The 24,171-nt window shown below is 34.5% G+C and overlaps 3 protein-coding genes and 1 non-coding gene across 14 annotated transcripts; all 4 read right to left on the bottom strand.

Annotated features, from left to right (window-relative positions):
• Positions 1-1,323: 1,323 nt before the first annotated feature.
• Positions 1,324-5,078, bottom strand: LOC110816057 (Remorin family protein). Its single transcript, XM_022044076.2, has 3 exons — positions 3,345-5,078; positions 3,108-3,189; positions 1,324-1,747 (listed from the first exon to the last, which is right to left on the bottom strand). Exons 1-3 carry the CDS (start codon positions 4,076-4,078, stop codon positions 1,538-1,540), a joined length of 1,026 nt encoding a protein of 341 aa, XP_021899768.1. The 5' UTR covers positions 4,079-5,078; the 3' UTR covers positions 1,324-1,537.
• Positions 5,079-6,131: 1,053 nt separating this feature from the next.
• LOC110816059 (Acid phosphatase/vanadium-dependent haloperoxidase-related protein) lies at positions 6,132-9,178 on the bottom strand. The gene is made up of 5 exons (XM_022044083.2): positions 8,844-9,178; positions 7,974-8,130; positions 7,217-7,267; positions 6,970-7,062; positions 6,132-6,561 (listed from the first exon to the last, which is right to left on the bottom strand). The coding sequence occupies exons 1-5, from the start codon at positions 8,957-8,959 to the stop codon at positions 6,490-6,492; spliced, it is 489 nt and encodes a 162-aa protein (XP_021899775.1). The 5' UTR covers positions 8,960-9,178; the 3' UTR covers positions 6,132-6,489.
• Positions 9,179-9,868: 690 nt separating this feature from the next.
• On the bottom strand, positions 9,869-23,726 carry LOC110815962 (DEAD/DEAH box RNA helicase family protein). 11 transcript variants are annotated; one of them, XR_015821292.1, is made up of 21 exons: positions 22,410-23,710; positions 22,260-22,313; positions 21,965-22,077; positions 21,652-21,864; positions 21,476-21,554; positions 21,218-21,271; positions 21,041-21,115; positions 20,870-20,923; positions 20,656-20,700; positions 20,470-20,564; positions 20,265-20,394; positions 19,038-19,136; positions 18,887-18,942; positions 18,694-18,796; positions 12,812-12,940; positions 12,224-12,393; positions 12,026-12,050; positions 11,795-11,910; positions 10,566-10,685; positions 10,143-10,222; positions 9,869-10,020 (listed from the first exon to the last, which is right to left on the bottom strand). XR_015821292.1 is itself a non-coding variant. In XM_088221825.1 (20 exons), exons 1-19 carry the CDS (start codon positions 23,421-23,423, stop codon positions 10,574-10,576), a joined length of 2,736 nt encoding a protein of 911 aa, XP_088077951.1. In that variant the 5' UTR covers positions 23,424-23,710; the 3' UTR covers positions 9,869-10,222; positions 10,566-10,573. The 11 variants fall into 11 exon arrangements, 5 of the variants coding, with proteins under 5 accessions (XP_088077951.1, XP_088077952.1, XP_088077953.1 ...); XR_015821293.1 differs by having other exon boundaries at positions 10,556-10,685; XR_015821294.1 differs by having other exon boundaries at positions 10,143-10,225; positions 10,556-10,685.
• Positions 23,588-23,686, bottom strand: LOC148253497 (U6 spliceosomal RNA). The gene has a single exon (XR_015813001.1). It is a non-coding gene; the product is annotated as a U6 spliceosomal RNA (small nuclear RNA).
• Positions 23,727-24,171: the final 445 nt, after the last annotated feature.

Raw genomic sequence — 24,171 nt, forward strand, 5'->3', positions numbered from 1 at the left:
TGCTGCAATATATACTAGCAAACATCACATGACCTAAAATAATAGAGATAGATGTCTAATCAGTAACAAAATTTATTACCACACAGAACCATTATTACTCTGAATTCAATTTCATTATTAAAGACTACCAAAAGCTGTTAACCTTAAAATCGGACATTTCCGTCAACTGGATCTAGAGACAAGAAAATATAGCGGCACACTAGATCATTAGGGATGCTCAATTTTATTCAGAGTTTCGTGTATGGGAGGCTTTTACTCCACTTATGATGTGCTACATTAAAGTATTTTTTTATAAAAAAAAATATCTATTTTTTTTAAATCTTTACTTACTGTTAATTAATATTTAGATCAATTATAAAGATTTTTTTTAGTAATAATAATTAATTGTTAATATTAATTATATAATAATAGAATTATTCTTATACTGGAATTAGTATATTCTTAATTATTATTTACATTGCTTTTAGAATCCGAATCTATATATAATTACTATTATGGTCAATGCACATATTATTGATTTTAGCCTCTTAGTTTTTTAAGTATAAATCATTATATGTAAATCAATAATTGTAACTTGTAGTAGCATCCATTAATAATGCATTTGTTTAAGATACAAAACGTAAGATACTATGATAATTATATTCCAAATTATAATAATTAATATGTGATTCTCTAATGTTACATAGAGAATTTTTATTAAACAATCAACTCACCTACTCATGCGTATAACACATGTGACAAACTATAAGCACATATTAAAGTCAGTAATTTTTTAAAATTTTTTTAATTTATAATTTCAAATATTATACAAAATTATTACTGAAATATGATAAAAGTTATCTTATCAAGTATTAGTATTAATCAAATATCAGTATTAAGATATTATAAATAAAAAAACTAAGCAATAGAGCTTAATAATGAGGAAATATTTAGATTGAAATAGCATTTTTATATTTTTTATAATTTTTTTTATTATTTTTTAAAAGTCGGTGATTAATTATTTTTATTTACTCAAATAAGAGTATTTTAAAATTTTTACAAAGTAGAAAATAACTTAGCAAGTTTACAAATTTTCTAGAATTTAATTCCAATCACAATTATTTTCAAACTAATTTATTTTCACAAAATATATATATATATATATATATATATATATGACTTTAAAATAAATTTTACATTCTAAAAGATTTATAAAAGAATTTTCTTTTAAATTACTTTCTTAAATGAAACCATATTGAAATTTTGACAATAAATTTTATATTATTTTTTATAAAAAAAATATTTTATTCCACTATAAATTATTTAATGGTAAAAAATACTTAATTAATTAAACCCTTCATGAGATTTTCTCACAAATATTTATAAATTACGAATTACTATTTTATTACAAGGAACAGATCCCAGATATTAAATTAATTTTAGACATTTTTGGCATTCTCCAAATGAATCCACAAGATTCATGTACATGAACATAAATGAAAGGAGTGAGAGAAACAAAAAATGGCAGACAGATTTGGCAGGTGGTAAATCAAATAAGCTACCAGCAAAATGACGGCAGCTTGAAGGAGAAAGATGCGGGCAGGTGACCAGTCCTCCTTATGTAATCTGCCCTTTCAGAAGTCCTCATAGCTTTTTCGTTCAGTTTAGCTTCTGCGTTTGCTCGCTTTTCTTCTGCAATTCTCCTTGTTGCAGCAAGTTTATTCGAATACCTCTCTTGTGCCCGGGCTTTTAATCTTTCCGCTTTCACCTGTGTAAGCCATACTACTAATGTCATGCTCATGATAATACTTGACAAGCATTTGTTCATATTTGATCAGTATGTGAAGTCGAATCCAATGAAAGTAGAAGGCACAAAGCAAAGAATACAAGTCAAATTGATTATCGGGCTTTACAAAACTTGATCAGAGCCAAAGAAAGGAGAAAGCACAAAGCAAGGAATGCAAGACAAATAAAAATTAATGTGCTTTGCACGACTCGGCCAAACTAAGAATGCAAGCCAAATAGAGACCGAGGGAGTTTGTGCTATTTAAAGTCCAACGGTAGATAAAAAGATTGGGTGAACAAATAATAAGAGAATAATAAGGTTCTCAATATTTGAGCATAGGACCTCTAGCTCTGACACCATGATAGAGGGAGATAATAAGATTGCATTATTATATGTCTACCGTAGTAACTGGATAATGAATGGACATACTTTGCTAATATTATTTCCTAGATAGATTTAACAGAACAACTATTTTGCTGATTGAAGTTGCAGGGCACCGAGAAGGCATAGAGAATTTCACTTCAAGAGGAATTCTAACTACGTGATGAAAAAAGGTGTACTTCATCCAAAAAATTGAATAAAGAAAGGAAAAGGGTGTAATGCAAGTTCTTAATCTTCTAAACATTTGCTTGTTCTGAATCATATAGAAGTAACATATTCCACCCAAGCTGAGCATCAAGGAACACACAAGTATTCTAGTTTATGGGTAAGCAAGTGTTTGAAGAAAAGAGAAACATAACGAAAGAAATAAAAAGTCATCTTCCAACATTATTATAAAAAATTTATACAATTTCCAATTAACTCCGAACTTCACTTAATGTATATATGAGAGAGCTAGAAAGTAGTTGTTGAATTTAATCGGGTGAATCACCTATGATGGGATCCGATCTGATTTAGATTAGTGCTAACTACCTAATAGTTACCGCTAAAAATTCAAAAAGGTTATTAGTTATTATATATAAAAAAAAAGAGAAGTTACCATTTAAAAATCTGTGAAGTAAAAAAACAGAAAAGAAAAAGATAGAGAAAAAGAACACTCTCTCTCTCTCTCTCTCTCAAAAAATAAAGAAAAAAAGGTTCTTCTATGATTCCTACAAAGCAGAAGAATGATTATTTTGTTGATTCATTTTTTTAAAGTTGGATTTTTACAAGAACTATTTATACCGTAAATATTTTTATACAGTTCATTATTTGTTAATGTGATTTTATGTATTGCTATGCACATTAATTTTGTGAAATTATGTTTATTTGTGAATTATATGTCAACTTTATAAATTCCTAATAGCAGTGAATCTATAGTAAGTTCTATGTCATTTTAATTTTATGGATGAGTAATATATACCTCCATTTTCCTCATTTCCATTTCTGCTTTTCTCTTCTCATGATTCTCCCATGCTTGTATCTTCACCTCTTCTCTCTTGTACCTACAAGAACAAACAAATACATACCACATGAGCATGACAACAAAAAATAGCCAAACTTTTCGGCTTAAGTACTTAGTTATTGATCTAAATAAAAAGAAGTCAAGAGCAGAGCTATACATAAACAAAGAACGCGAAAGGATATTAGTAGAAATGACCTTGCCATATACTTGGCTCGTTCTGCTTCATCCCAAGCCACTGCTCGGGTTTCTAGAGGGTTTAGATTTGCAGCTTGATCACAATTGTTCTTCTGGTGAGTAATCTTGACAGCCTGATCTGTATTAGTGGGAACAGGACTAACCCCACCTCTGTTCTCAGTAGTTTGGTAGCCGTGTTGACACCTTACTGGAGTGGAGGATCCTGAAGATATAGGACTCCTTGCTACAGGTGTTGTAGCCCGTATTGGAGTGGCTGTTCTTGAAGGCTCCTGGCTACCAATAGGGGTCATCTCAGTCCCCATATCTCTCACACAAACTGATCTCACACCCAAACTTGTTGAATTCTGCACCTCTTTGTTGATTGTCCAAACCGAATCATCACAATCCACCTTCTTTGTTTCCACTTCGAATCCGGTTTCCATTACTGCAGCGAAGTCATTTTCCTCCTCCTCACCACCGGAGTTGTGCGGAGCAGGGGCTATTAGTCTCCTGTCATCAGCATTTGAGTTCCGAGGTTTGGCTTTGGACTGGCTTTTCTCTCCCCCTCTTGAAAATCCCACCAACCATTTCTGTGCATCATCCCATTTTGATGGTGTTGGTTTGCCCAGAGCTGTTCGCTGACGACAACCACCGCGATTGTTGTCATTCCCTTTATGAAACTCGAAACTAATACTGCTTGAAATCTCTTGTGCTGTTCCAAGGTTATAGCAACTCTTGTCCTCAACGGATCTCATTTTCTTTCAACACCAAGCAAGTATACCGAAACACTACTAAAGAAACTATCTACTAACATAAAAATCTTCTTCTATTAAATCACTTCTACGTCCAGATCCAAACCTCAGATGCCATCCCATATTGCTAAATCTATATATTATACAGGCTACAGGCTGTATTTCACTCTTATGTAACTGCGAATCTGCTTGAAAACCCAGCAACACAAGTTTTTACAAAACGTTATACAGCACGCATATCATCAAACACAAAGCATACAATACGACTTCCCTGAAAACGAGAAGGAAGAAAGAAAAGCTACCACAAATCGTTCTGTACATTAGATCAGAAAGGGTTCTGGTTTACCATAGCAAGAAATTAAACCCACAACGGCTAGAATATTACTTGTGTAATGCACAGAAAGGACCTAAAAATATCTGAAACCTTGTTTCACCAACAGAAAAATGGACCCATATGGAGTCTAATATCGAAAAGATAATGAAAGCAAGAAATATCTATTTACCCAGTTGAAGTTTAGTATCAAAGAGCTAATTAAAGCCATAAATACTACCCATTAAGGAAAAACCAGCCAAGCTCAAAAGCAGAAACTAAGCCAGTCCTTATACGCATCTTACCAATCAAAGCGTAATAATTCTACCCTACCACTAAAACAGTGAGCAGAGAAGTCAGAGCGAACTGTGAATAGCACCAAATGGCAGATGGGTGTTGCAGGCAGAGAATAATACCTCAACAGCACCATGGATTTTTGAGAATTTCAGAGATAAAAAGTTGATATCCACTGAACATTAAAATACTATAACAACACAACATGAAACAGATGCAGTAAAAAGCTAAAAACATAAACAAGTAATTTACATGGGAAGGAGTAGAATATGCTAAATTTGCTCACAAATCACAAGAATTCACCATAACTTGCAATGGGGAATCTTGGGGAAAGGAAAAAAAAAAAAAGAAAGAAATATAGAATAGTAAGGGGTACAGGTTCCCAGAGAGAGTTTGTATATTTAATTTTGAAATACGGTTGTCCTTTTAACGGTTACTAGCTGAGTAGGGCGAGGAGTGAATGACACGTGTACGGCGGTGATTAAAGAAGATGTCAGATGGTCAGAGGCGTTATCTGGACAGGATTGATAATAGAAATTTATTTGGGGAGGTGAGGGTTTCTGACCTTTTTCACGTGGCTGCGATGGGCCTCAACTGCGCTCTCTGGGTGTATTTTACATGTTGGTTAGTAATTTATTTATTCTTTTAATTAATTGTGGGTAACCATTTTTATTGAGGAGTCTATGGTCATAGGGTCGTAGATACATATATATATATTTAGGAAGCATTTTACTCTTAAAATTTTCAGTGAAAAAGCCTTTTTTTTTTTTAAGTAAAAACTGTTATTGTTTATTATACTTGTGAAAAGTTACAAAAAAAAAAAAAAAAAGTTTGTGTCAAATAACCTAATATATTATAAGTCCTATATCACATTTTAATAAAAATTTATAATATTTATATAAATCATATTTTATATATCGGAACATGCTTTAAATATGTATTATAAATGATATCTTAAAAAAAATATAAAATTAAATAAATTATTTTTTCTTTAAGAAGAGAGTGTCGTATTTAGTGTAAGAGATATAAATCGGTATATCCAACATATTTTTTGAGTATTTAAATTTATTTAAAACTCGAAATAACTCAGAGTACGGATATAGTTTATTGATACAATTGAGAAAACCTCATTTAATCTTTTTTCTTAATAAATATTTGTACTAAAAAATTATCAAAATAGTATACAAAGAGAGGAAGCAAAAGATAACTTGCATATTTTATTAGAATAACTGTGTGAAACAATATAAAATTAATTAGATAAAAAAAATTAATTTAAATTATTATTTATATAGTAATATCAATATCAGCACAATTATACATATAGCCACTTGGTACTGTAGAAACTATCATAGTTTGATTCATTTTACACGTTGATTTTACCATTCATCAGTTGTATCCTCAATAGATGATTGATCTTGGGCTCACAATTGAATAAGAAAATGCAAGCCAAAATTATTGTTAAATATCCCAAAAGTTTCTTTATATTAATCAGGTAGGTCATTTTTTTTTTTTCAACAGTCAGGTAGGTCATACTGTAAAGGTATATTTTACCATTTCATGGCTAGAGTACTGAACTACTGGTCGGACTTGCAATCAATCAAATTCAATAAAATTACATCTTTGAGATGCTACCAACATGTATAGAGTTGTGGACTAACCCGTGGAACCAATTTTATAGACAACAAAATATGAGCATTTGGGGTTTCGGTAGGCGGCTTGTGCCTGTGCTCAAGGATGATCTGCAAGTTGTAACTGCAGTCCGTGGCATGATCAGGTATATGTCAGAGTTGGTCTTGTCCGAGCACCAAGTTCATCTGACGGCTATGATGAATAAATAACCAATAACTGCAGTAGTAATGCCAAGCAACCCACCTGCAATTACCTGAAATTTGAGAGAACATCAAAGACTGAAAACGGTGACCATTTTGGAAAAGCAACAGAGCAAAGCCTCTTCCAATGTTACAAACATCATGGTCTGAGAGTTAGTTAAGCAGTGTCTAAAATTAACTTTTGGATACAAGCACCATCCAATGGGTTTGATTAGAAATTGTTGCAAATGATGTTTTTTAAGCATCTGAATTCTCTGGTGAAATATAACATCCACAATTCTTAATGGTCTCAGCTGTAACTTCTTGCTGTTTAAAAGATTCAAGAGGTCATCTATTGTTTAGATATAACATGGCAAAGCAGGGAAATAAGATCTGGGGGTGTTGCAGTTTTAGAAAACAGCAGTTATGTCACAACGATAGATTAATTATTATGGTGAAAAATGTTATGTAATATCCTGAACCTGAGGAGGGGTGTGCCCAAGAAGTTCGTGTAATGGTCTGCTCTCAGCCAAAGGATGTTCAGCAGGAAGTTCATATACAATTTGATTCAGGACCTGAAAGGTAAACAAATCCAGCAACATATAAATATTTTCTTTTCATAGATCAGGTAAATGGTCTGTCAAACAGCCAAAAGTTTTCCTAAATGAAAAATGTGCAGAAAAGAATTGGACAGTGGAAGGAAACTGAAAACAGCAAAAAGCACCAAACCTCTGCTTGGCGTCCAGCCTGTAATCTTACTCCAGTTGCATCATACATCACCTACAAGCAATTCTCTATGTTAATCATCTCTTTGCTCGGTAAACACAGTCAACAGTTAAAAACATGAACGACAATCGCATAAGAATTTCCATTATTAGAAAAATGTCACCTAATGTCCAATTATTAGGCTATGAAGTCAGAGAATCTGTATTGGTATGATAGCTTGGAAATTGTGGACGGATGAATTTAAGTTGTTTGGGTGTTATTGGGTTTTGCCTCCTACAGTGGAGAGCTTCCTCAGAACTTTTATAAAAAAGAATGGGGTGAAGAAAAGCAGCCAACTTTGTGGCATGATGTTCTCTTGGTAGTCTTATGGTATATTTGGCTTTCTCGTAATTCTAGAATCTTCAACAACAGAAATACTTTATATTTTGAGTCGAGGGAGAGGGTGACCAACGGGCATGGTTCCTTTCACGATACAAGTATCTCCAATCTCCATCAAAACTGGGATATCTTCATTCACAACACTTAGCTTTTCTATGATGCTAGTTTTTTATTTTTCCTATGCTGTTTTGGGTTTATTTTTCTCTTCTTCTATTTACTGCAGAGGATGTCTCATTATCAGTTGATAAAATTCTTTCTTCGGATCTCAATAAATTCTTCTTCTTTCATTAAAGAAATCTGTAACTGGGTTGAATGTGATCTAAAATTTCATTACTTTGGCTTCAAATATGACATCATGGCATGACAAAAGAAAGAAACATACAACACATGCTAAGATCAGTGCAGTTGCAAATAGTGATCCTCCAAAGCCTTCTTGGAACCCAACTGACATAGCAAGGGCAGCAACAGTCGCAGAATGAGATGATGGCATTCCACCAGATCCAACAAGTTGCTTCAGATCCCATCGTCTTTCTTTGTACCTGCAGATCTAGGAGAGTATAAGACTCTTAGGCTACTTTTTTGTTCCATTATTCTATTTGTTTTGCTTAATTACTAAAATATTTAAAATATGTAGAATAAGATCGTACAAGTTGTTACATTTGATTACCACTGAACCAATTCTGCTTCTACTTACTAGGGCTATGTTATTACAAATAATATCCTCACCCCATCAGAAATTAGGAAATTCAGATGAAAGCGTAAATGGAGAGAGAAACACCTAACCGAGTTAAGAAAGGAAAAATCCGATAAACCTAGTTAGGGATAACTCAAAAACCTACTTAAATTCAGTAAATATTGCATTGACTTTGTCATATTCAACATTGTAAAAGAAAACTGCAACCAACCGTGGCTCATCCCATCAGAAAGAACGATGCCTATGGAATTAAGCATGTGAAAGACTGACTTGGTCATAAGCTAAGTAAAAAGGAAAATACTGTATGTATGGAAGAAATTATGCAAAAAGGAAAAGGCAATTAGCTCAATAACAATATTGAATAAATGAAATCTTAAAGGAGAATAGGAAAAAGAAAAAAGCAGCGGTGTTAAAATTGATCCGAAAATTTCACGATTCAACAATTAGAGAAAGCATTAAAAAAAAAAAAAAAAACAACTATCCCATTCCATGCACAAGAAAAAGAATGTCTCGATTGATCCAAATTCCTCGAAACCAGAGAGAGAGAGAGAGAGATACCAGGAGGTAAAGAGCTTGGTGGACTGGGCGATAACGAAAGCCAAAAGAGCAGAAATAAGAGGGTAGTTGGTGAGAAGGTAGGAGGAGGAAGATGAAGTTGCAGGCAATGCATCCATGGCGGAGGATGGATTTGTTGGTATTTAATTTTTACGAGGAAGGAAGGGATTACGAAATCTGGATAGGCGTGTTTGGTTGATTCGGATGAAGAACAAAGTAACAACTAAAGGTCTCTTCTCCTAGCAACCTTGCTTTGGATTTTAACAAACAACTAACGGTCTGGTCTTCTCCTCAAACTCAATATGCCTCCCGCATCTCTCTAACATACTGGAATATACCCCGCCACCTCATTATTATTATCTCTTCCTCTTCTCTTCAACATTAATCATTAATTAATAATTTAATTATAATTTCATTCTAATTATTATTTTTTTTTCTGAAAATTAACCTACTTGTTTAATTAATAAAGTGTCATTTTGAAGCAACTTAATTATATTCAATAATAACATTCAAAATATATATATTTACAAACATTCTCTTCATTAAATAGAAAATTAATACAATAAAAATGAGATTTTTTAAAAAAATTTAAAAAATATTCTAATTTGGTATTCTGTGTTTAATTAAAAGTTAAATATATTTTTCCAAAACTTTTACTAGAATATAAATATGTAGTTGCAAAAATAAATATATAAATAAAATTACTCCAATTATACATCAAATATATATAACTTATTAAAAATTTATGGATATACTCTCTTTCTAAGACCTTACAAGAGCAAGTAGCAGAATACAGTAAGTTATCAATTATGGGAAAAGAAATACACATATATATATATATACACACACACACACACATATTAGGGAGTTAATCCTGTAATCAATCATTCAAGAACATGATAACTTTTTGACTTTTCCTTTTTTGGGTTTTGTCAATGGGTTGATATTTGTCATACTCGACCCCACCAAAGCAATCCATTCTAAGAGGAATATGCCAAACACATATGGAATCAGAAAATCATTCTCTCTTCAGCGAACAACACTTCATTTTTTTACATCATAAATTTATAAAATGAACTTGTTTACATCATACATGACTAACATATATTATTCAAGAATCAATCAGAAAAACTAACAAAAATTTCATCCTCCAAGCATCCACCTTTCTTGTTTATCTCCCCTGAAATATATATATATATATGTATATATAATGTGTAGAATCAAAATTGCACTATCCACAAACTTATTGACAAATCAATCATCTGCAATATGTTCTTGTTCGGGGATTAAAGATGTTCTTACCTAGTCTTCTGAACATCTGACTTGTTCAATCTATGGATACTCACTTGGGACAACTGCTTTCTGCTTCTAAAAGACACAGCCTGCTGAAGAAAGATATAGGCTGTGTTTATTACATGAAAACATTTTCTACCTTTTATCTTGTATCTTTCTAATTCATATCCTTTTATGCACAAAAACATTTAGATGTTCAAAACAGTTTTTCTCTTTTCAAAGTCATGTTCCATTTGTATTCTGCTTTCCTAAATATTATTTTCATATTAAACATGACATTTTTTTCTCAGTAGATATATGAATATATAAAATTAAAAAGTAAAACATGTTTTCCTGAACCAAATGAAGGCGTAATTTACAGTTAGTGAAATCAGTTTCTTAGGTGGAAATGAAAAATTGAAAACCAGTTTGCCATTTCCCACCTCTATTTACCTCACAATCTATGAAGTCGGTTTCTTGGCAGCTAAAAGTGCATCCTTGCCTACAAAATTCATGAGTTCCATCTTTGCCACCTCCATTACCACTTGGAATTCTATGTTCGTATACCTTCCCCTACATTGCATTTTAGCACAATTAGCCCAACTACTTTCAGCAAGCATTAAGAATTTGTAAACAAATGCACTGAAAAGCAGATAACTCAAAGGGAAATGAGACTCAATTATAGGACCTCAGAATCAGACTAGAAATATGAGTATCTCACAACATAAAACTTTGTTCCATTTTTCATTCGCACGTCATGTAACCATTCTGTTAGCTACTCAGTTTCTCAGCATCTGCCAGCTCCACAGCTCATGCAGGATCATGTGTTATCCAGAATTTATTTAAGCACGAAATATTTCGATTATGTGCCAAAAATATACTTTGAAATTCCACTCAGAATAGTTTGAAAGGTTTGCTCAAAAAATTGTTTGAAAGGTCAAATTTAATGGACATAGTTGATTGACAATATAAAGTTTATCAAGAAAATATCCTACAGCCATCATATTATTCACATGGAAAGACCGTAGCTTTCTATTTTCATATTACAACATAATCACAGAGTTAACATATATATATATAATCAGAGTTAACATATATATATATATATATGTATATATATTATATCATGATTTTTTCAGGTCTTCTATCTGACTTCCTTCAGTTGGTTTGCTATTAGAAAGGAGGGATGGCCTTACTCCTCCAGAATGCTAATTTTATATTTGGATTGAGTGAAGTCCGAGAACAGAAAATGAAAGGAAGAGATGTCCCCCCTCCTTTCACTTGTTTGCATAAAAAATAATATTTTGTGAAGAAAAGGTAGGAATGGTGACCATCCTTTAATTTTTCTTAAAAAATTAATCTTTTACTCCAAATTAGGAGCATCCTTAAAACGGAAACTTTCCATTTTATCCATACTAATTAATTTGTCATTCTATTATAAAGGATATTCTTAACAAGTTTCTTATAACTAATACTTCTCTTTCTTTGATAACATTAAACCAAACAAAACACTACAACAATCCTTTTCTTTCTTTTACTTTTTCAATTTTTACTAATCCAAACAAGGGAAACGAGTTTCCTTTTCTTTCCTTTTTATCTCTATACTATACTATTGTTCACCCAGGCAATGCAAATGAAAAAGTACACCAAGAATTTTAATGAAACAGGAACTGTTGCGATACCAGAAATGAGTTTTGGACCAAACATTAGAAGGATAGGCTGGGCTTGCAATGCCATGCATTATTCTCGCAACAGCTCTTGGAGTGAATTTGGCCTGTGAGTTACTTTGCAAAAAAACCTGTATATGCAACATCAGTCCCCCCCACCCAAAGAAACAAAAAAGTATATGCTTAGGACTAAAAAAATGATTCTCCTCAGGATTGGAGTTACTTAAACCAGCAGTAAACCCTCACCTTTATGTCTGCTCGCAAGAATGGGCTGCAAACATATAAGAGACAGTTTAGCCAGTATAATGCTTTTGTTACATGTTTATTTTGTTGACAAACAATTTTTCTCACATGGTATTATCTTCCAATATCTGACTTGTCCCAAATTATAAATTCAGAAATCACACTTTTTTCTGCTATCTAGGGAAGTAAAATTTGTATTACCTGCTCTGACCAATCTTATTAGAGGCATTATAGTTATCGTCTCCGTTAAAGTAACTTAATATCTTCCTCTGCAAGCATGGTGTGTGCTGAGCACCAAAGCAGCCTTCTATTTTGTCACAGACAGTTACCGCAGAGACTGCAGCATCAAACATTGCATCCAATTTCCTTACCTATTCCAAATTTGAGGAAAAGAAAAGCTGTCTGATTGCAGGTTTAAGAAAAGGATGTGAACACGCTAAGAAGAGCTTGCATATAGGATATTTAGTTGGATAATAGCATTTATTCATGATATACATGTCTATGCATGTGCAGATCCTTTCAACTATGTTAAGAATCAAGTGGAACAGTTTAACCTCAAGAACAGGATAATCACCTGGATTTGCTTTCTCCGCATTTGGATGGAAGATAAAAAAAAAATAGGGGATAAATGGGGCAATCTGAGAGCATGCTACCATAGAAACAGAGATGCTTATATCATTAAGTTTATCTAGTTGGTCCTATATATCATATCCATTGGCTACAGAGAAAAACTTGTCCTCAAGGGCACCAATGCATTAGAAGCAGCTTTTCAAATGATTATATGCTTACCTTGCAAGCTTCAATCTCTGATAACCATTTAGTAAGATGCAAAGAAAGAGAGCAAAGATCTTCCGGGACTTCCTTAATCATATAACAAAAGGCCGGATCCTTCACTTCATAGGTTATCTCTCCCTTCAACTACAATAATGTCAGAAGATGAGAAAAAAAAAGGATATTTTCAGAAAAACATTGAGCTTGAGAAAATAAAAATTTGATAAGCATTAGACTAATGAACTTTGTAAAAGCAATTAGAGGCAGAAAACTGCAACTGCAATGTAAACAACAGTTTGATGAGTATATAACAGTATGGAAGCTCCATTTTCCTCCAAAACCACAAACAATTAGAAAAAGCTTGTCAAACCCCTTCAGAAAAACTGCTATCTTCTAAGTTTACTTGACTGTGAAGTTCGTTATAATTGCTAATAGTTGAACAAACCATATGTTTTTTGATATCTCCATATCTTCTCAGATTTTCTTCCCCCGCCCTCTCTCTCCCCATTCATGGAAACAACTTTATCATAATATAATGCCTTATAATCAAACAATTACCAGTTTTGTACATATAATAATATACACCCTTAGAATATAATGAAGTATTCCTATTACATTCCAACATTTAATTGGAGATTCTGTTAAGGATTTTATGCGATATGTTAGCCTTTTCCACACAAATGATGGTAACTTCAGTTTCATTTTTATTTTGGGTCCTTCCCGTTCACTTCCAATTTCTTTCATTTGCTAATTGAGTAACTGATATGAGAATGCACTATCTTGAGATATCACAACATCAAAGAATCCAAGTGAAACCCCAATAAAATTACGAAATGTATTTCTATTTTTGAATACACTTCAAAAGCAAAGACTAACATGCATAAACAAACCTCAAACAGACAAGCCCTATATAAAAAAGTGAAAAAACAGAATGTATCTTAACTAAGCAAAAGTAGAGCCTTCTTACTTCAATCATGAAGATCTTAGGGAAGGAAGATGAAGATTTTCGAGAGAAGAATTCCTTCTCTAATTTTCTTTACATTACAGAATAAGAAGAGTATTATTATATAGACACCTAGCACCCAAAAAAATACCCTAACAGAATGAAGAAAGAAGGAATATTGTGGTAACGGGCATCCCCACCTATCCACAACAAATTCACACAAAATTACTAAACTACCGTTTCAATAATTTTCTACACTCCCCCTCAATCTAGGTTTACATACATAATGAGTAATTATAAATTGGATACAGTATTATTAAACGCCCCTTTTGGTAGTGTCTTTTGAGTATGTTTGCAATTTGTTGACTGGTTGGAACATATAATAGTGTTATGGCCTGATCTTCAATTTTTTCTTGATGAAGTGTCGATCAATCTCAACATGCTTGATTCTATCATAGTACACAAGATTTTTTGTCATGCTAATGGTTGATTGATTATCACACCAGAGTTTCATAAGGGTAGAAACTGAGAATCCTAGTTCAAGTAGTATCTTTTTCAGCTACACTCCTTCACATCTCCCATGAGCAAGTGACCGTAATTTAGCTTCAGCACTACTTCTTGATACAACAGATTGTTTCTTACTATGCCAAGTGACTAGGTTGCCCCACACATATGTACAATAACCAGATGTAGATCTCCTATCAGTTACTGATCCTGCCCAATCTGCATCAATAAAGATTTCAATGTCCTTATTCATTATTTTTTGAACGAATAATCCCCGTCCTGGTGTCATTTTTAGATATCTCAAAATCCAGTATACCACACTCATGTGTTCTTCTGTAGGTTGAGATATAAATTGGCTCACCGTACTCACTGCAAAACTGATGTCAGATCTTGTGTGAGTTAAGTAGATAAGCTTGCCGATAAATCTCTGATACCTTTCTCTATCAACATGTTTACTATCAGTTTTGAGACCTAGCTAAGCATTTGACTCCATAGGTGTTTTTGCGGGTTTATAACTAAGCATACCTGTCTTTTTTTAGGAGATTTAGGATATATTTCTATTGTGATGCAGAGATTCCTTTTTTACACCGAGATATTTCTATTTCAAGAAAATACTTGAGTATCCCAAGATCTTTGATTTCAAGCTCTTTGTCTAGAAAGCTTTTAAATCTCTGAATTTCTTCAACATGATCACCAGTCAAGATAATATCATCAACATACACAATCAGAACAACTCTCTTACCTGTGACACTTATTTGACAAACAATGTGTGATCGGACTGACACTGTTCATATCTCATATGTTTCACTGCCCTAGTGAATCTATCAAATCATGCCCTCAGGGACTACTTGAGACCATAAAGTGTCTTTTTTAGTTTACATACCTTTTGCGGGTTCATTTCAAGTCTTGGTGGAACATTCATATACACCTCTTCTTTTAGATCGTCATTGAGAAAAACATTCTTCACATCAAGTTGATAAAGAGGCCAAACAAGATTTGAAACTAATGAGAATAGTACCCGAATAGTGTTATGCTTGACAACTGGGGCAAATGTCTCATGATAATCAATCTCATACGATTGAATAAAACCTTTAGCAACAAGGCGGCATTTGTGCCGATTCACACTTCCATCTGGATTATACTTTGTAGTGAAGATTTATTTGCATCCAACTGGAGTTTTTCCTAAAGGCAATTCAGTTAACTCCCATGTCCCATTCTTCTCAAGTGCTTTAATTTCCTCTTGGATTACAGCTTTCTATTCTAGAAACTTGAATGCTTCATGAACTATTTTTGGTTCCATGGTGTTGTTGTCTAGTTTACTCACAAGTGTATGATATGTTGAAGACAATTTACCATATGAGACATAATCCTGTATGGGATGCATGGTGCAAGAATGAACACCTTTTCGTAAAGCAATAAGTAACTTAGTATCAATATTAGTCGATGAGTCAGAGATTTCATTACCTGTTGTATTCTGAGTGCCTAGTCCAGGAGTTGATTCACGACAATGCGTAGTTGGTTCAGTACTTTACTATCTTGAGTCTTGTTCCTTCTAGTATAGATACGTAACTCACTCTTTGCAGGTAATGTGCTATCAGTTTCTGTGACAAATTCAAACTCTTTTATAGTTTCAGGGACCAGTTCAGTTGTTGGAGAAGGTGTATTTGTCAAAAAGATGTGGAGAAGGTGTGCTCACATCCTACAATTGATATTCTTGAGTGAAATTCTCCTATTGAATATCAAGAATAGAATAAAATGGTTGGTTTTCAAAAAATGTTACATCCATAGTGTTGTAAAACTCATGGGTACCTGGAAAAAAACATTTGTATCTTTTATGATTTGATGAGTATCCAACAAATATACATTTAAGGGCCCTTGGGTCTAGTTTCCCCCTGAGATGAGCATGGATATGAACATAACCAGAGCAGGCAAAGACTTTAAACAGAACTGTGTTAAGAATGTGAGATTTAGGGAAGGCTCGAAGGAGAGTTTCGTAGGGTGATTTAAGTTTTAGTATACGGGAAGACATCCTATTGATTAAATAAGTGCCGGTGAGGATAGCCTCTCCCCAAAGATATATGAAAATATGTGTAGTAAACATAAGTGATCGAGTAACTTCAAGAATATATCTTTTTTTTTTCGGCTATACCATTTTACTGTGGGGTGTAAACACATGAACTTTGATGGATGATGTCTTAATCAGTAAGGTATTTTCTCAGGGTGGATTCAAAATATTCGCATGCATTATCTGATTTCAACACTTGTATTGTGATGTGAAATTGGTTTTGAATCATAGTGTTGAATTTCTGTAATATTTGGCCCACTTCAGATTTTTCTTTCATAAGGAAGACTCAAGTAATTCTAGTGTGATCATCAATGAAGGATACAAACCATTTTGTACCAGTAATGTTATTTACCTGTGATGGTCCCCATACATCACTATGAATTAATGCAAAAGACTTTGAGGATTATATGTCAAACTTGGAAAAGAATTTCGAATATATTTAGATAATTGACATACTTCACACTGAAATGAAAGCAGACTTTTATTTCTTAATAAAGCAACAAACAGTTGTTTCAAATACAAAAAATTTGGGTGTCCTAATAGGTAATGTCATAACATGATAGAGTGGTCATTTTTTGAACATCCTACAAAAACTGAATTAACACATATTGCATTTGAAGTTTGTCCATTTGAAAGAGATGTTTCAACTGGTAAAAGATATAGTCCTAACTCCAACCTAGCAGTGTCAATCGTCTTCCCCGAAGTGAAGTCTTGAAATACACAAAAATCAGCGTCAAATTTAATAACACAGTTCCGGTCCCTAGATAGTTTGCTCACATATAACAGATTGCAATTCAAATTGGGTACATAAAGGACTGACTGTAGTGTCAAACATGGTGATATATCAGTTGAGCCAATTACTGTCACTCTAGAACTTGTTCCATCAGTAATTTTTATAGAAAATACCTCCTTACACTCACTGTATCTGTGAAGCAGTGAACAATCTCCTGTCATATGATCAAATACTCCTGAATCCAAAATCCACATTTGTTTTTTTGTAGAATAGGCAGATAAACCAAGTAGAGAATTACCTTTTTGTGTAATTGAAGCATTACCGATAAGACCCTTTTGTGAAAACATATTTAGGAGGGCCTCCATCTGTTCCGAACTGAAGGGAGCACTGTCAAGTTGAGTGTTTGATGTATCATCCGAGGTTGCTAGATTTCCGTGATGAATTTCTGGTCTGATGGGCTTCTTCTCTCCCGGTTTTCCATGAAGCTTCCAACATTTCTCACAAAGATGGCCTAGTTTTTTGTAAAATTCACACCATGGCCGTCCTCTCTTATCAATGACCCAGGTGGTGAGTGTCGAGGCGTTCTCACTCAGTTGAGCGAGCTGGGTTTCTCCCATCATCACCTTTTCCCGACTCTCCTCGCAACGGAACTCAGAAAAAACTTCTCGAATACTCAACAAGGGCTTTGTGCCTAACACTCGTCCTCTTACGTCATCCAGAGTTTTGTTCAGCCCTATTAGAAACTTGAATATCCTCTTCTGTTCAACAATCGTTTTGAACTTCTTTGCATCTTCTGAATAGCATCATTTGTATTCTTCGAAAACAAACTGCTGCCAATTACGAGTGAGAGAATTATGATACTGGATAACAGAAATCTCACCTTGTTGAAGCTCATGGAGGGCGGATTCAACCTTGAAGATGACCGACATGTTATCCTGACTGGAGTAGAACTGTCGGGCAGCTTCTCAAACTTCGCGCGCAATCTCGTAGAGTAAGAAGTTCTCTCAAATCTCAAAAATCATGGAGTTTACTAGCCACAACATGACCATGCTATTTTCAATCTTCCAGGCTCGCGCATTTGGTTGTGTGTTGATGGCAATATGATTTCGCCAATCAAGTATTCATCATATCCTTTCCCTCGGATGAACAACAGCACTGACAAAAAACATTGCAGATAGTTGTTGCCGTTGAGTTTGTAGCTGGTGATGAACGATGAAGACTGTTCCACCAATCCGATGTTGATGGGTATAGGTAGATAAGCACCCGAGAGTATTTTGGGTGGAGAGGAATTTTGCTCATCTGCAGCCGTCTAAGGATTCGGCTCAGTTGGATTAAAGCTTCTAAATCAAAGAGGCTCTGATACCATGAAGATTTTAGGGAAGGAAGATGAAGATTTTCGAAAGGAGAAGAATTCATTCTCTAATTTTTCTTACATTACAGAATAAGGACAGTGTCATTATATAGGCACCTGGCACCCGAAAAATATCCTAATAATGAAGAAAAAAGGAATATTGTGGTAGCCGACATCCCTACCTGTCCACAACAAATTCACACAAAATTACTAAACTACCCTTTCATGATTTTCTACAAATTATTTCTTGTATTGGAATAAAGATGTAAAAGTAAGTTCGCTAAGAATTAATGAAAGCACCAGCCTTAAGATTTTGCAACTGATTTGATAACTCTGTAGCTGTAACTCCAATGCTATTTGCCACACTGGGTATATCAAAAACATATTGCCCTCGCCTGATCTCAGATCTGAAAATTATTTCAAGCGTAAATCAATTACCAAGAAGCTCATAACTTAAAAATACACTTAGGTTTCTTTTCCCAACCAGCTATACTTACTTCTTTAAAATTGCTGCAGCCAACATATCCTTATCAGCAAGCAAACCTGGAGAAGTCTGTATGACAATAAATCACCACTATTTTCAAGCATCACAAGATTGACATCACAATTTCATTACATAAAAGCAGTACTCCAACTAATGATTGCCACCTTGTGGAAACTCAAAGTGCAGGTTACATTTAACTGCGGAAGGAGACACAAGTATTGCACTTCCCCCAACTCCAAGTGTGTTAAAAGTGTGAGTATAACCTGCCAGAGTCAAAATCAGAAACTTTAGTCCAACGTGATTGACAGTTTCAACCATTAAGATATTTTATACCACAGAAGAAGAGCCATAGCCATAACCAAAGCAACATCATGCATACTAAACAAGATTACTGGCTGCATGGGGAAAAATGCACCAAAGTTTCTATGCATATAACCCTTAGATAGTTTATTGTAGTTAATCATCCCAAAAGTGTAGACTGATAAAAGAAGTCTGATCTATTAATACAAAACAAGAGGACTCAAGATTTTATATATTTCAATATTATGGGATATTCCGTAATTATAATATTTATATATTACTAGAGATTTTAAGCTTGTTTAAGATTTGTTATAATAGTTTTATTATTAGTTTAGTATTTTATAAATACATGTATTGTAGATTTTCTCTAGTTGAATTGAGTACCAAATAATAGTGTGATTGTAGTTGTCCAATCTTGTAACTGTAGATTAGATTTATCTTTATTTTCTTTAATTTTCTCTTTCTAAATCCTAATCTGCTATGCTACATCATCTATCATTTATATTATTAGCACAACCCTTCACTTGCAAGCCTACTTTGTTGAAACTGCAGATCAAGCAGAAGATTTCACTATCTTGTGTTTAAATTTAATTAACAGAATAGGGGGTATACAGGCCAAATTTAATCTCTACTCCTTGCTCAAATATCATGTTAAATAATTATTTGTAGTCTATCTCAAAACTTAAATTGATAGACAAGAAGTCCAATCTATTATTTATATATGGTAATGCATGCACCTAAACTGATTATATTATTCTCCAGTTCTTAGTAAATAAGAATTACCTCAAGCAAAAACAAAACAAAATAAAGGAGCAGGGAGTACAGAAAGTTGCACATTTCTGCATATCCAGACTAATAGGTAGCTGAATCGGTTAGTAAATTAATCAAATGTTTTACTGCCAATCCTATTTATTAATGTAATAAATAAAATTTTGAATATATAATTTGACTTCTTCAAGAAATCATAAACTAAAAATCAGTTTTTAAGAGCAAAACTCATTTCGATTATATTAAAATTCCTCCATTAAGGTAAATACAAGTTGAATATGAAATATCTTAAACATTGATGCCAAAAAGGGAAAATGAAGGACCTCTTCTTTCATGTCAAATTTGCGAGATGCAGCTTCTTTAACTAGTGAGCAAATTTTCCCATGGACATTCATGTCACTGGAGAAAACTTGAAAGAGAAACTTGTTTACTGTGTATTCATCTACCCCATCACTGAAACACAACACAGCATATTAATTTCACTTATTTAAAGTCATCTTCATATCATTTAAAATTCCATCTATTTACCTGTACATGAGGCTTCTCAGTTTGAAATACGTGATATCATCAAACAACAGATGGCAGTGGGACAACCTCCCATCCCGTCCTGAACGGCCAATCTCCTATAGAAGGTTATCAATTCATTTTATTCAGCAAATTGGGAGACGTGCTAATCTAGTTAAATAAATATTATAATTTAGAAGCAGATAAAACCTGAACATACTCTTCCAAGCTTTCTGGCAAGCTGTAATGAATTACCTAAAGCAAAGTTTCACTGTTAATATCTGGTTCAGTACCAAAATGCAAGACACTGACAGGCAAAAGCATGCTAGAATGAACAATCTTATTAAGAAAAAACGATGCAACCATGGACAAATGAACAGCGAATACAATGCTGGGAAACCATAGGGTTAGTATCTAGTCTTACTGCTCCAACATCTGTCTTGTTAAGGCCCATGCCAAATGCCACAGTTGCAACAACCTTCCGACAAAACAAATGTTGATTAAATTTGGAAAAAAAAAAGAAAGTCAATTATTTCAAAAAGGAATATTTCTGAATTTGAACATATAGCCAGGATGAAGTGGAATAATTTCTCACCACTCTAATCTTGTTAGAACAAAACAAGTCCTGTATATGGTTCCGATCCTTAGTGGTAAGACCACTGTGGTAACTCTGCATAAGCATTCATAGTAGCATCATTCGATCATCATTTAGAAATATGAAAATGATAATTACAAAATCATTTATAAAGCAACTGAAACATGAAATCCAAACCTTTGCAGAGATATTGCTATCACACAAGTATCTGCTTATCATGTCAGTTTCATACTGCATAGCCAACATGCAACTACCTCGTTACCAACCAATTCGAGAAAAAATAAATAAATAAAAAAGAAACAAACGTAGCCTGTCCAAGAGTGACATGGCAAACAATTACAATACAACTAGCTAGCTAATCAGGGCTGTACAACAATTTTAAACAAAAAAGATTCAAATTAAGAAGCCTTCAAATCATAAGATAAACACATTTACCTGAAATTTGCAATATATGATGATGCTTTGAACTTCATTAAAGGGACAAGACTTTATCAACATCAGCAGATCTTTCATTCTATTAAATTCAACATATGACTTAATCACACTCTTGCAAAGACATGAAAGCAATAGGAAAACAAAGAAGAAAAACAGAAAGAATTCATTATTCATGCCTGTTTCCACTTAAAGAGACTGACAACTGTAAGTTGTTCCTCAGTTGGGTTTCCTGAATGAGATTGCTTGAAGGAATCTCTAGAGCAGACATTACAGCCTGCAATGTTGCAGCTGTTGCAGTAGCAGTCATTGCAAGAATGCATTCAGCATTAAGCTTGGCACGAATCAAAGATGCCCTTATCCTCGTGTATGAAGGTCGGAAGTTATGGGACCTGTTAAAATATTCAAATTCTGCGGGAGGTTAGCGAGAATAACATGCAATAGACTGCAAAACAAACACCAAGGAGGTGTAAGAGATGAAATTCAACTCACCATTCCGATATACAATGAGCCTCGTCCACTACAACGAGAGATAGAAGGGAAGTAACAGAAAAAAGTGACAAAAAGTCCTTATTCAAGAACCTTTCTGGTGATACAAAAAGCACCTGGAATATATGAATTCCAGAACCTTAGCTTCTAGCGCCCATAAATCTTGTAAACCAAATCCAAACTTAGGATAGTTACTAGGCCCAAAAAAAAAACAATAAAAAATTCTAAGCTAGTAAGAAATTAAAATGGAAACTTGAATGGAATATTAACAGGAAAAGGTTATGGATTTAGTCACCACCTTTATGGTCCCCTCATGAACCTGCCTCAGTGTCTCAGCAACCTCTTCGGGTTTCTAACACAGCGAAACAAAACAGCCTTTTAAGAATATCATCAGAATGTGAAAATAAGCTGAGATAAACCACGAAAGAGGGCATCATCAATCCTCTACCTGGCTGCTGCTCAAAAGGCCGCCAGGAATCACAGCAGGGAGCTGCTTCAACTGGTCGATCATTAACGCCAACAGAGGGCTGACAACCAGCGTGATCCCCGGCAAAATCATGGCTGGAATCTGATAGCACAGCGACTTCCCCGCACCCGTGGGTAAAACCAGCACCGTCGATCTCCCCGAGAGAACCATCTTGATCGCCTCCATCTGCCCGCCGCGAAACGAATGATGACCGTACACTACGTTCAGCAACCTCACCAGATTATCATCGGACGGCTCGTCTCGCGCCGCCGAGACTGCCTTCTGCAACAGACGAACGCTTCGCTCTTCCCTCTTCTTCTTCGGTTGCGGGATTTCTCCAGCAAACCCATCTTCGCCACAAATGCTCTCCGTCTCAATTCCGCTCTCGGCTTTTGCTTTTCTCTTGCTCCTCGTTTTTCTGTAGGCATAATTGTTTTGGCTTTTGGTTCTGCCTTTGCACTTGCTAGGATACTTGCCCCGTCTTTTCCCATTCAGTTGAAGCTTCACGAAATTACCTTCACTTGCGCCGGAGCAGTTTCGAATTTTGACAGGCGGGTCAGCCAAGCTGCTGCCGATCAAATTAGGGTGCTGCCTCCGGCGGACTTTGAGCGGGTTTGGGCGAACCGGACGGGGTTCCGAGCGGTCGATAACGATTTCGGGTCGGGGCAGCGGTAGCGGGGCGTCGTTTTCGAAAGTGAGAGAGTGTTTGCGAAGTTTGGAGAAGGAAGGGACCTTGGAGAAAAAGCCGGGGGGAAGGGTTTGGAGGGAATCGCCGGTAGGGACGAGACGGGACTGATCAGAGGGGCGGCGGATCTGGAAAGGCAGGGATGAGGGCAGAGCAGAAGGAATTGGGGGCGGGTTAAGGGGTTTTGGAGCGGGGTGAGGAGATGACGTTATGGGTAATGGCAGTGGCGTTGGAGGAGGAGGAAGAAGATTTGATTGTCTCGGAGGAGTGGCGGAGACGTGAGAACCATCAGAGTCTGAATCGGAATCCATGGAGAATTTCCAGAGCTAAAAGGATACGAGAAAGAGACTGAACTGGTATAAGCCTTTGGCTCTTTCCTAATTTTCCCGCCAAAATTTTGGAGGTTTTTCTTCACTCTCATAATATTTTTAACGAGAAATTTTATAAATAAATGAGAAAGTTGGACAGGAAATGAAAAAATTTAGACCGTTTCTCGTACATGTCATTTTTGCGCAGGAAACGTACCAATCTTCTCTGCATCGTTCCAATTTGATAGGACGCGCCGCGAAGGGGCAAAGAATATATAAACCGTTCTAATTACTATTCTCTGAGAGATGTGGGATAGACGTTGCTGGCAACCTCTCAACAAGGTTTTGCTACAGACTGTTTCTCATCCCTGAGTGCCACATAAAAATAATATACATGCTATTGTGTCTACTTTTTGCATTAAAATGTATTTTTTGGCTATATTATTCTGCATATGCCATGGCTCCATAGAATAATTACAGAGTATTAATCAGTATAATTTCTTAAAAACGCACACAATTATTTGTAATTAACTTTTTATATTTTTTTAATTAAACAGTTATTCTATAATACTTGGTTCTTATATTGAACAATTGAATATCTAGTCTCTAATTAATAGAAATCTTTTGAAACATAATTAATATAAAGTTTTATTAATTTGTCAAACAAAATAAAATTGTTGATTTTTCATACATATCGTGTTGATCAATTAATAGATATACACATATAGATGTATTATGTGCATGCATTTTG

The sequence above is a fragment of the Carica papaya genome, chromosome 6 (assembly GCF_054855325.1).
Source record: "Carica papaya isolate Zhongbai chromosome 6, ASM5485532v1, whole genome shotgun sequence".
NCBI classification, from domain to species: Eukaryota; Viridiplantae; Streptophyta; class Magnoliopsida; order Brassicales; family Caricaceae; genus Carica; species Carica papaya.

Coding starts and splice junctions, on each gene's coding strand:
- LOC110816057 (XM_022044076.2), bottom strand. CDS start 4,078: ATGAGATCCGTTGAGGACAAGAGTTGCTATAACCTTGGAACAGCACAA. Junction 3,190..3,344: donor CGAGCCAAGTATATGGCAAG/GTCATTTCTACT, acceptor TTGTTCTTGTAG/GTACAAGAGAGAAGAGGTGA. Junction 1,748..3,107: donor TGGAAATGAGGAAAATGGAG/GTATATATTACT, acceptor TGGCTTACACAG/GTGAAAGCGGAAAGATTAAA.
- LOC110816059 (XM_022044083.2), bottom strand. CDS start 8,959: ATGGATGCATTGCCTGCAACTTCATCTTCCTCCTCCTACCTTCTCACC. Junction 7,268..7,973: donor CACTGATCTTAGCATGTGTT/GTATGTTTCTTT, acceptor AATTGCTTGTAG/GTGATGTATGATGCAACTGG. Junction 6,562..6,969: donor TTGGGCACACCCCTCCTCAG/GTTCAGGATATT, acceptor CTCAAATTTCAG/GTAATTGCAGGTGGGTTGCT.
- LOC110815962 (XM_088221825.1), bottom strand. CDS start 23,423: ATGGATTCCGATTCAGACTCTGATGGTTCTCACGTCTCCGCCACTCCT. Junction 19,137..20,264: donor AATTTGACATGAAAGAAGAG/GTCCTTCATTTT, acceptor TGACTCTGGCAG/GTTATACTCACACTTTTAAC. Junction 12,394..12,811: donor CAGAGATTGAAGCTTGCAAG/GTAAGCATATAA, acceptor AATTTGGAATAG/GTAAGGAAATTGGATGCAAT.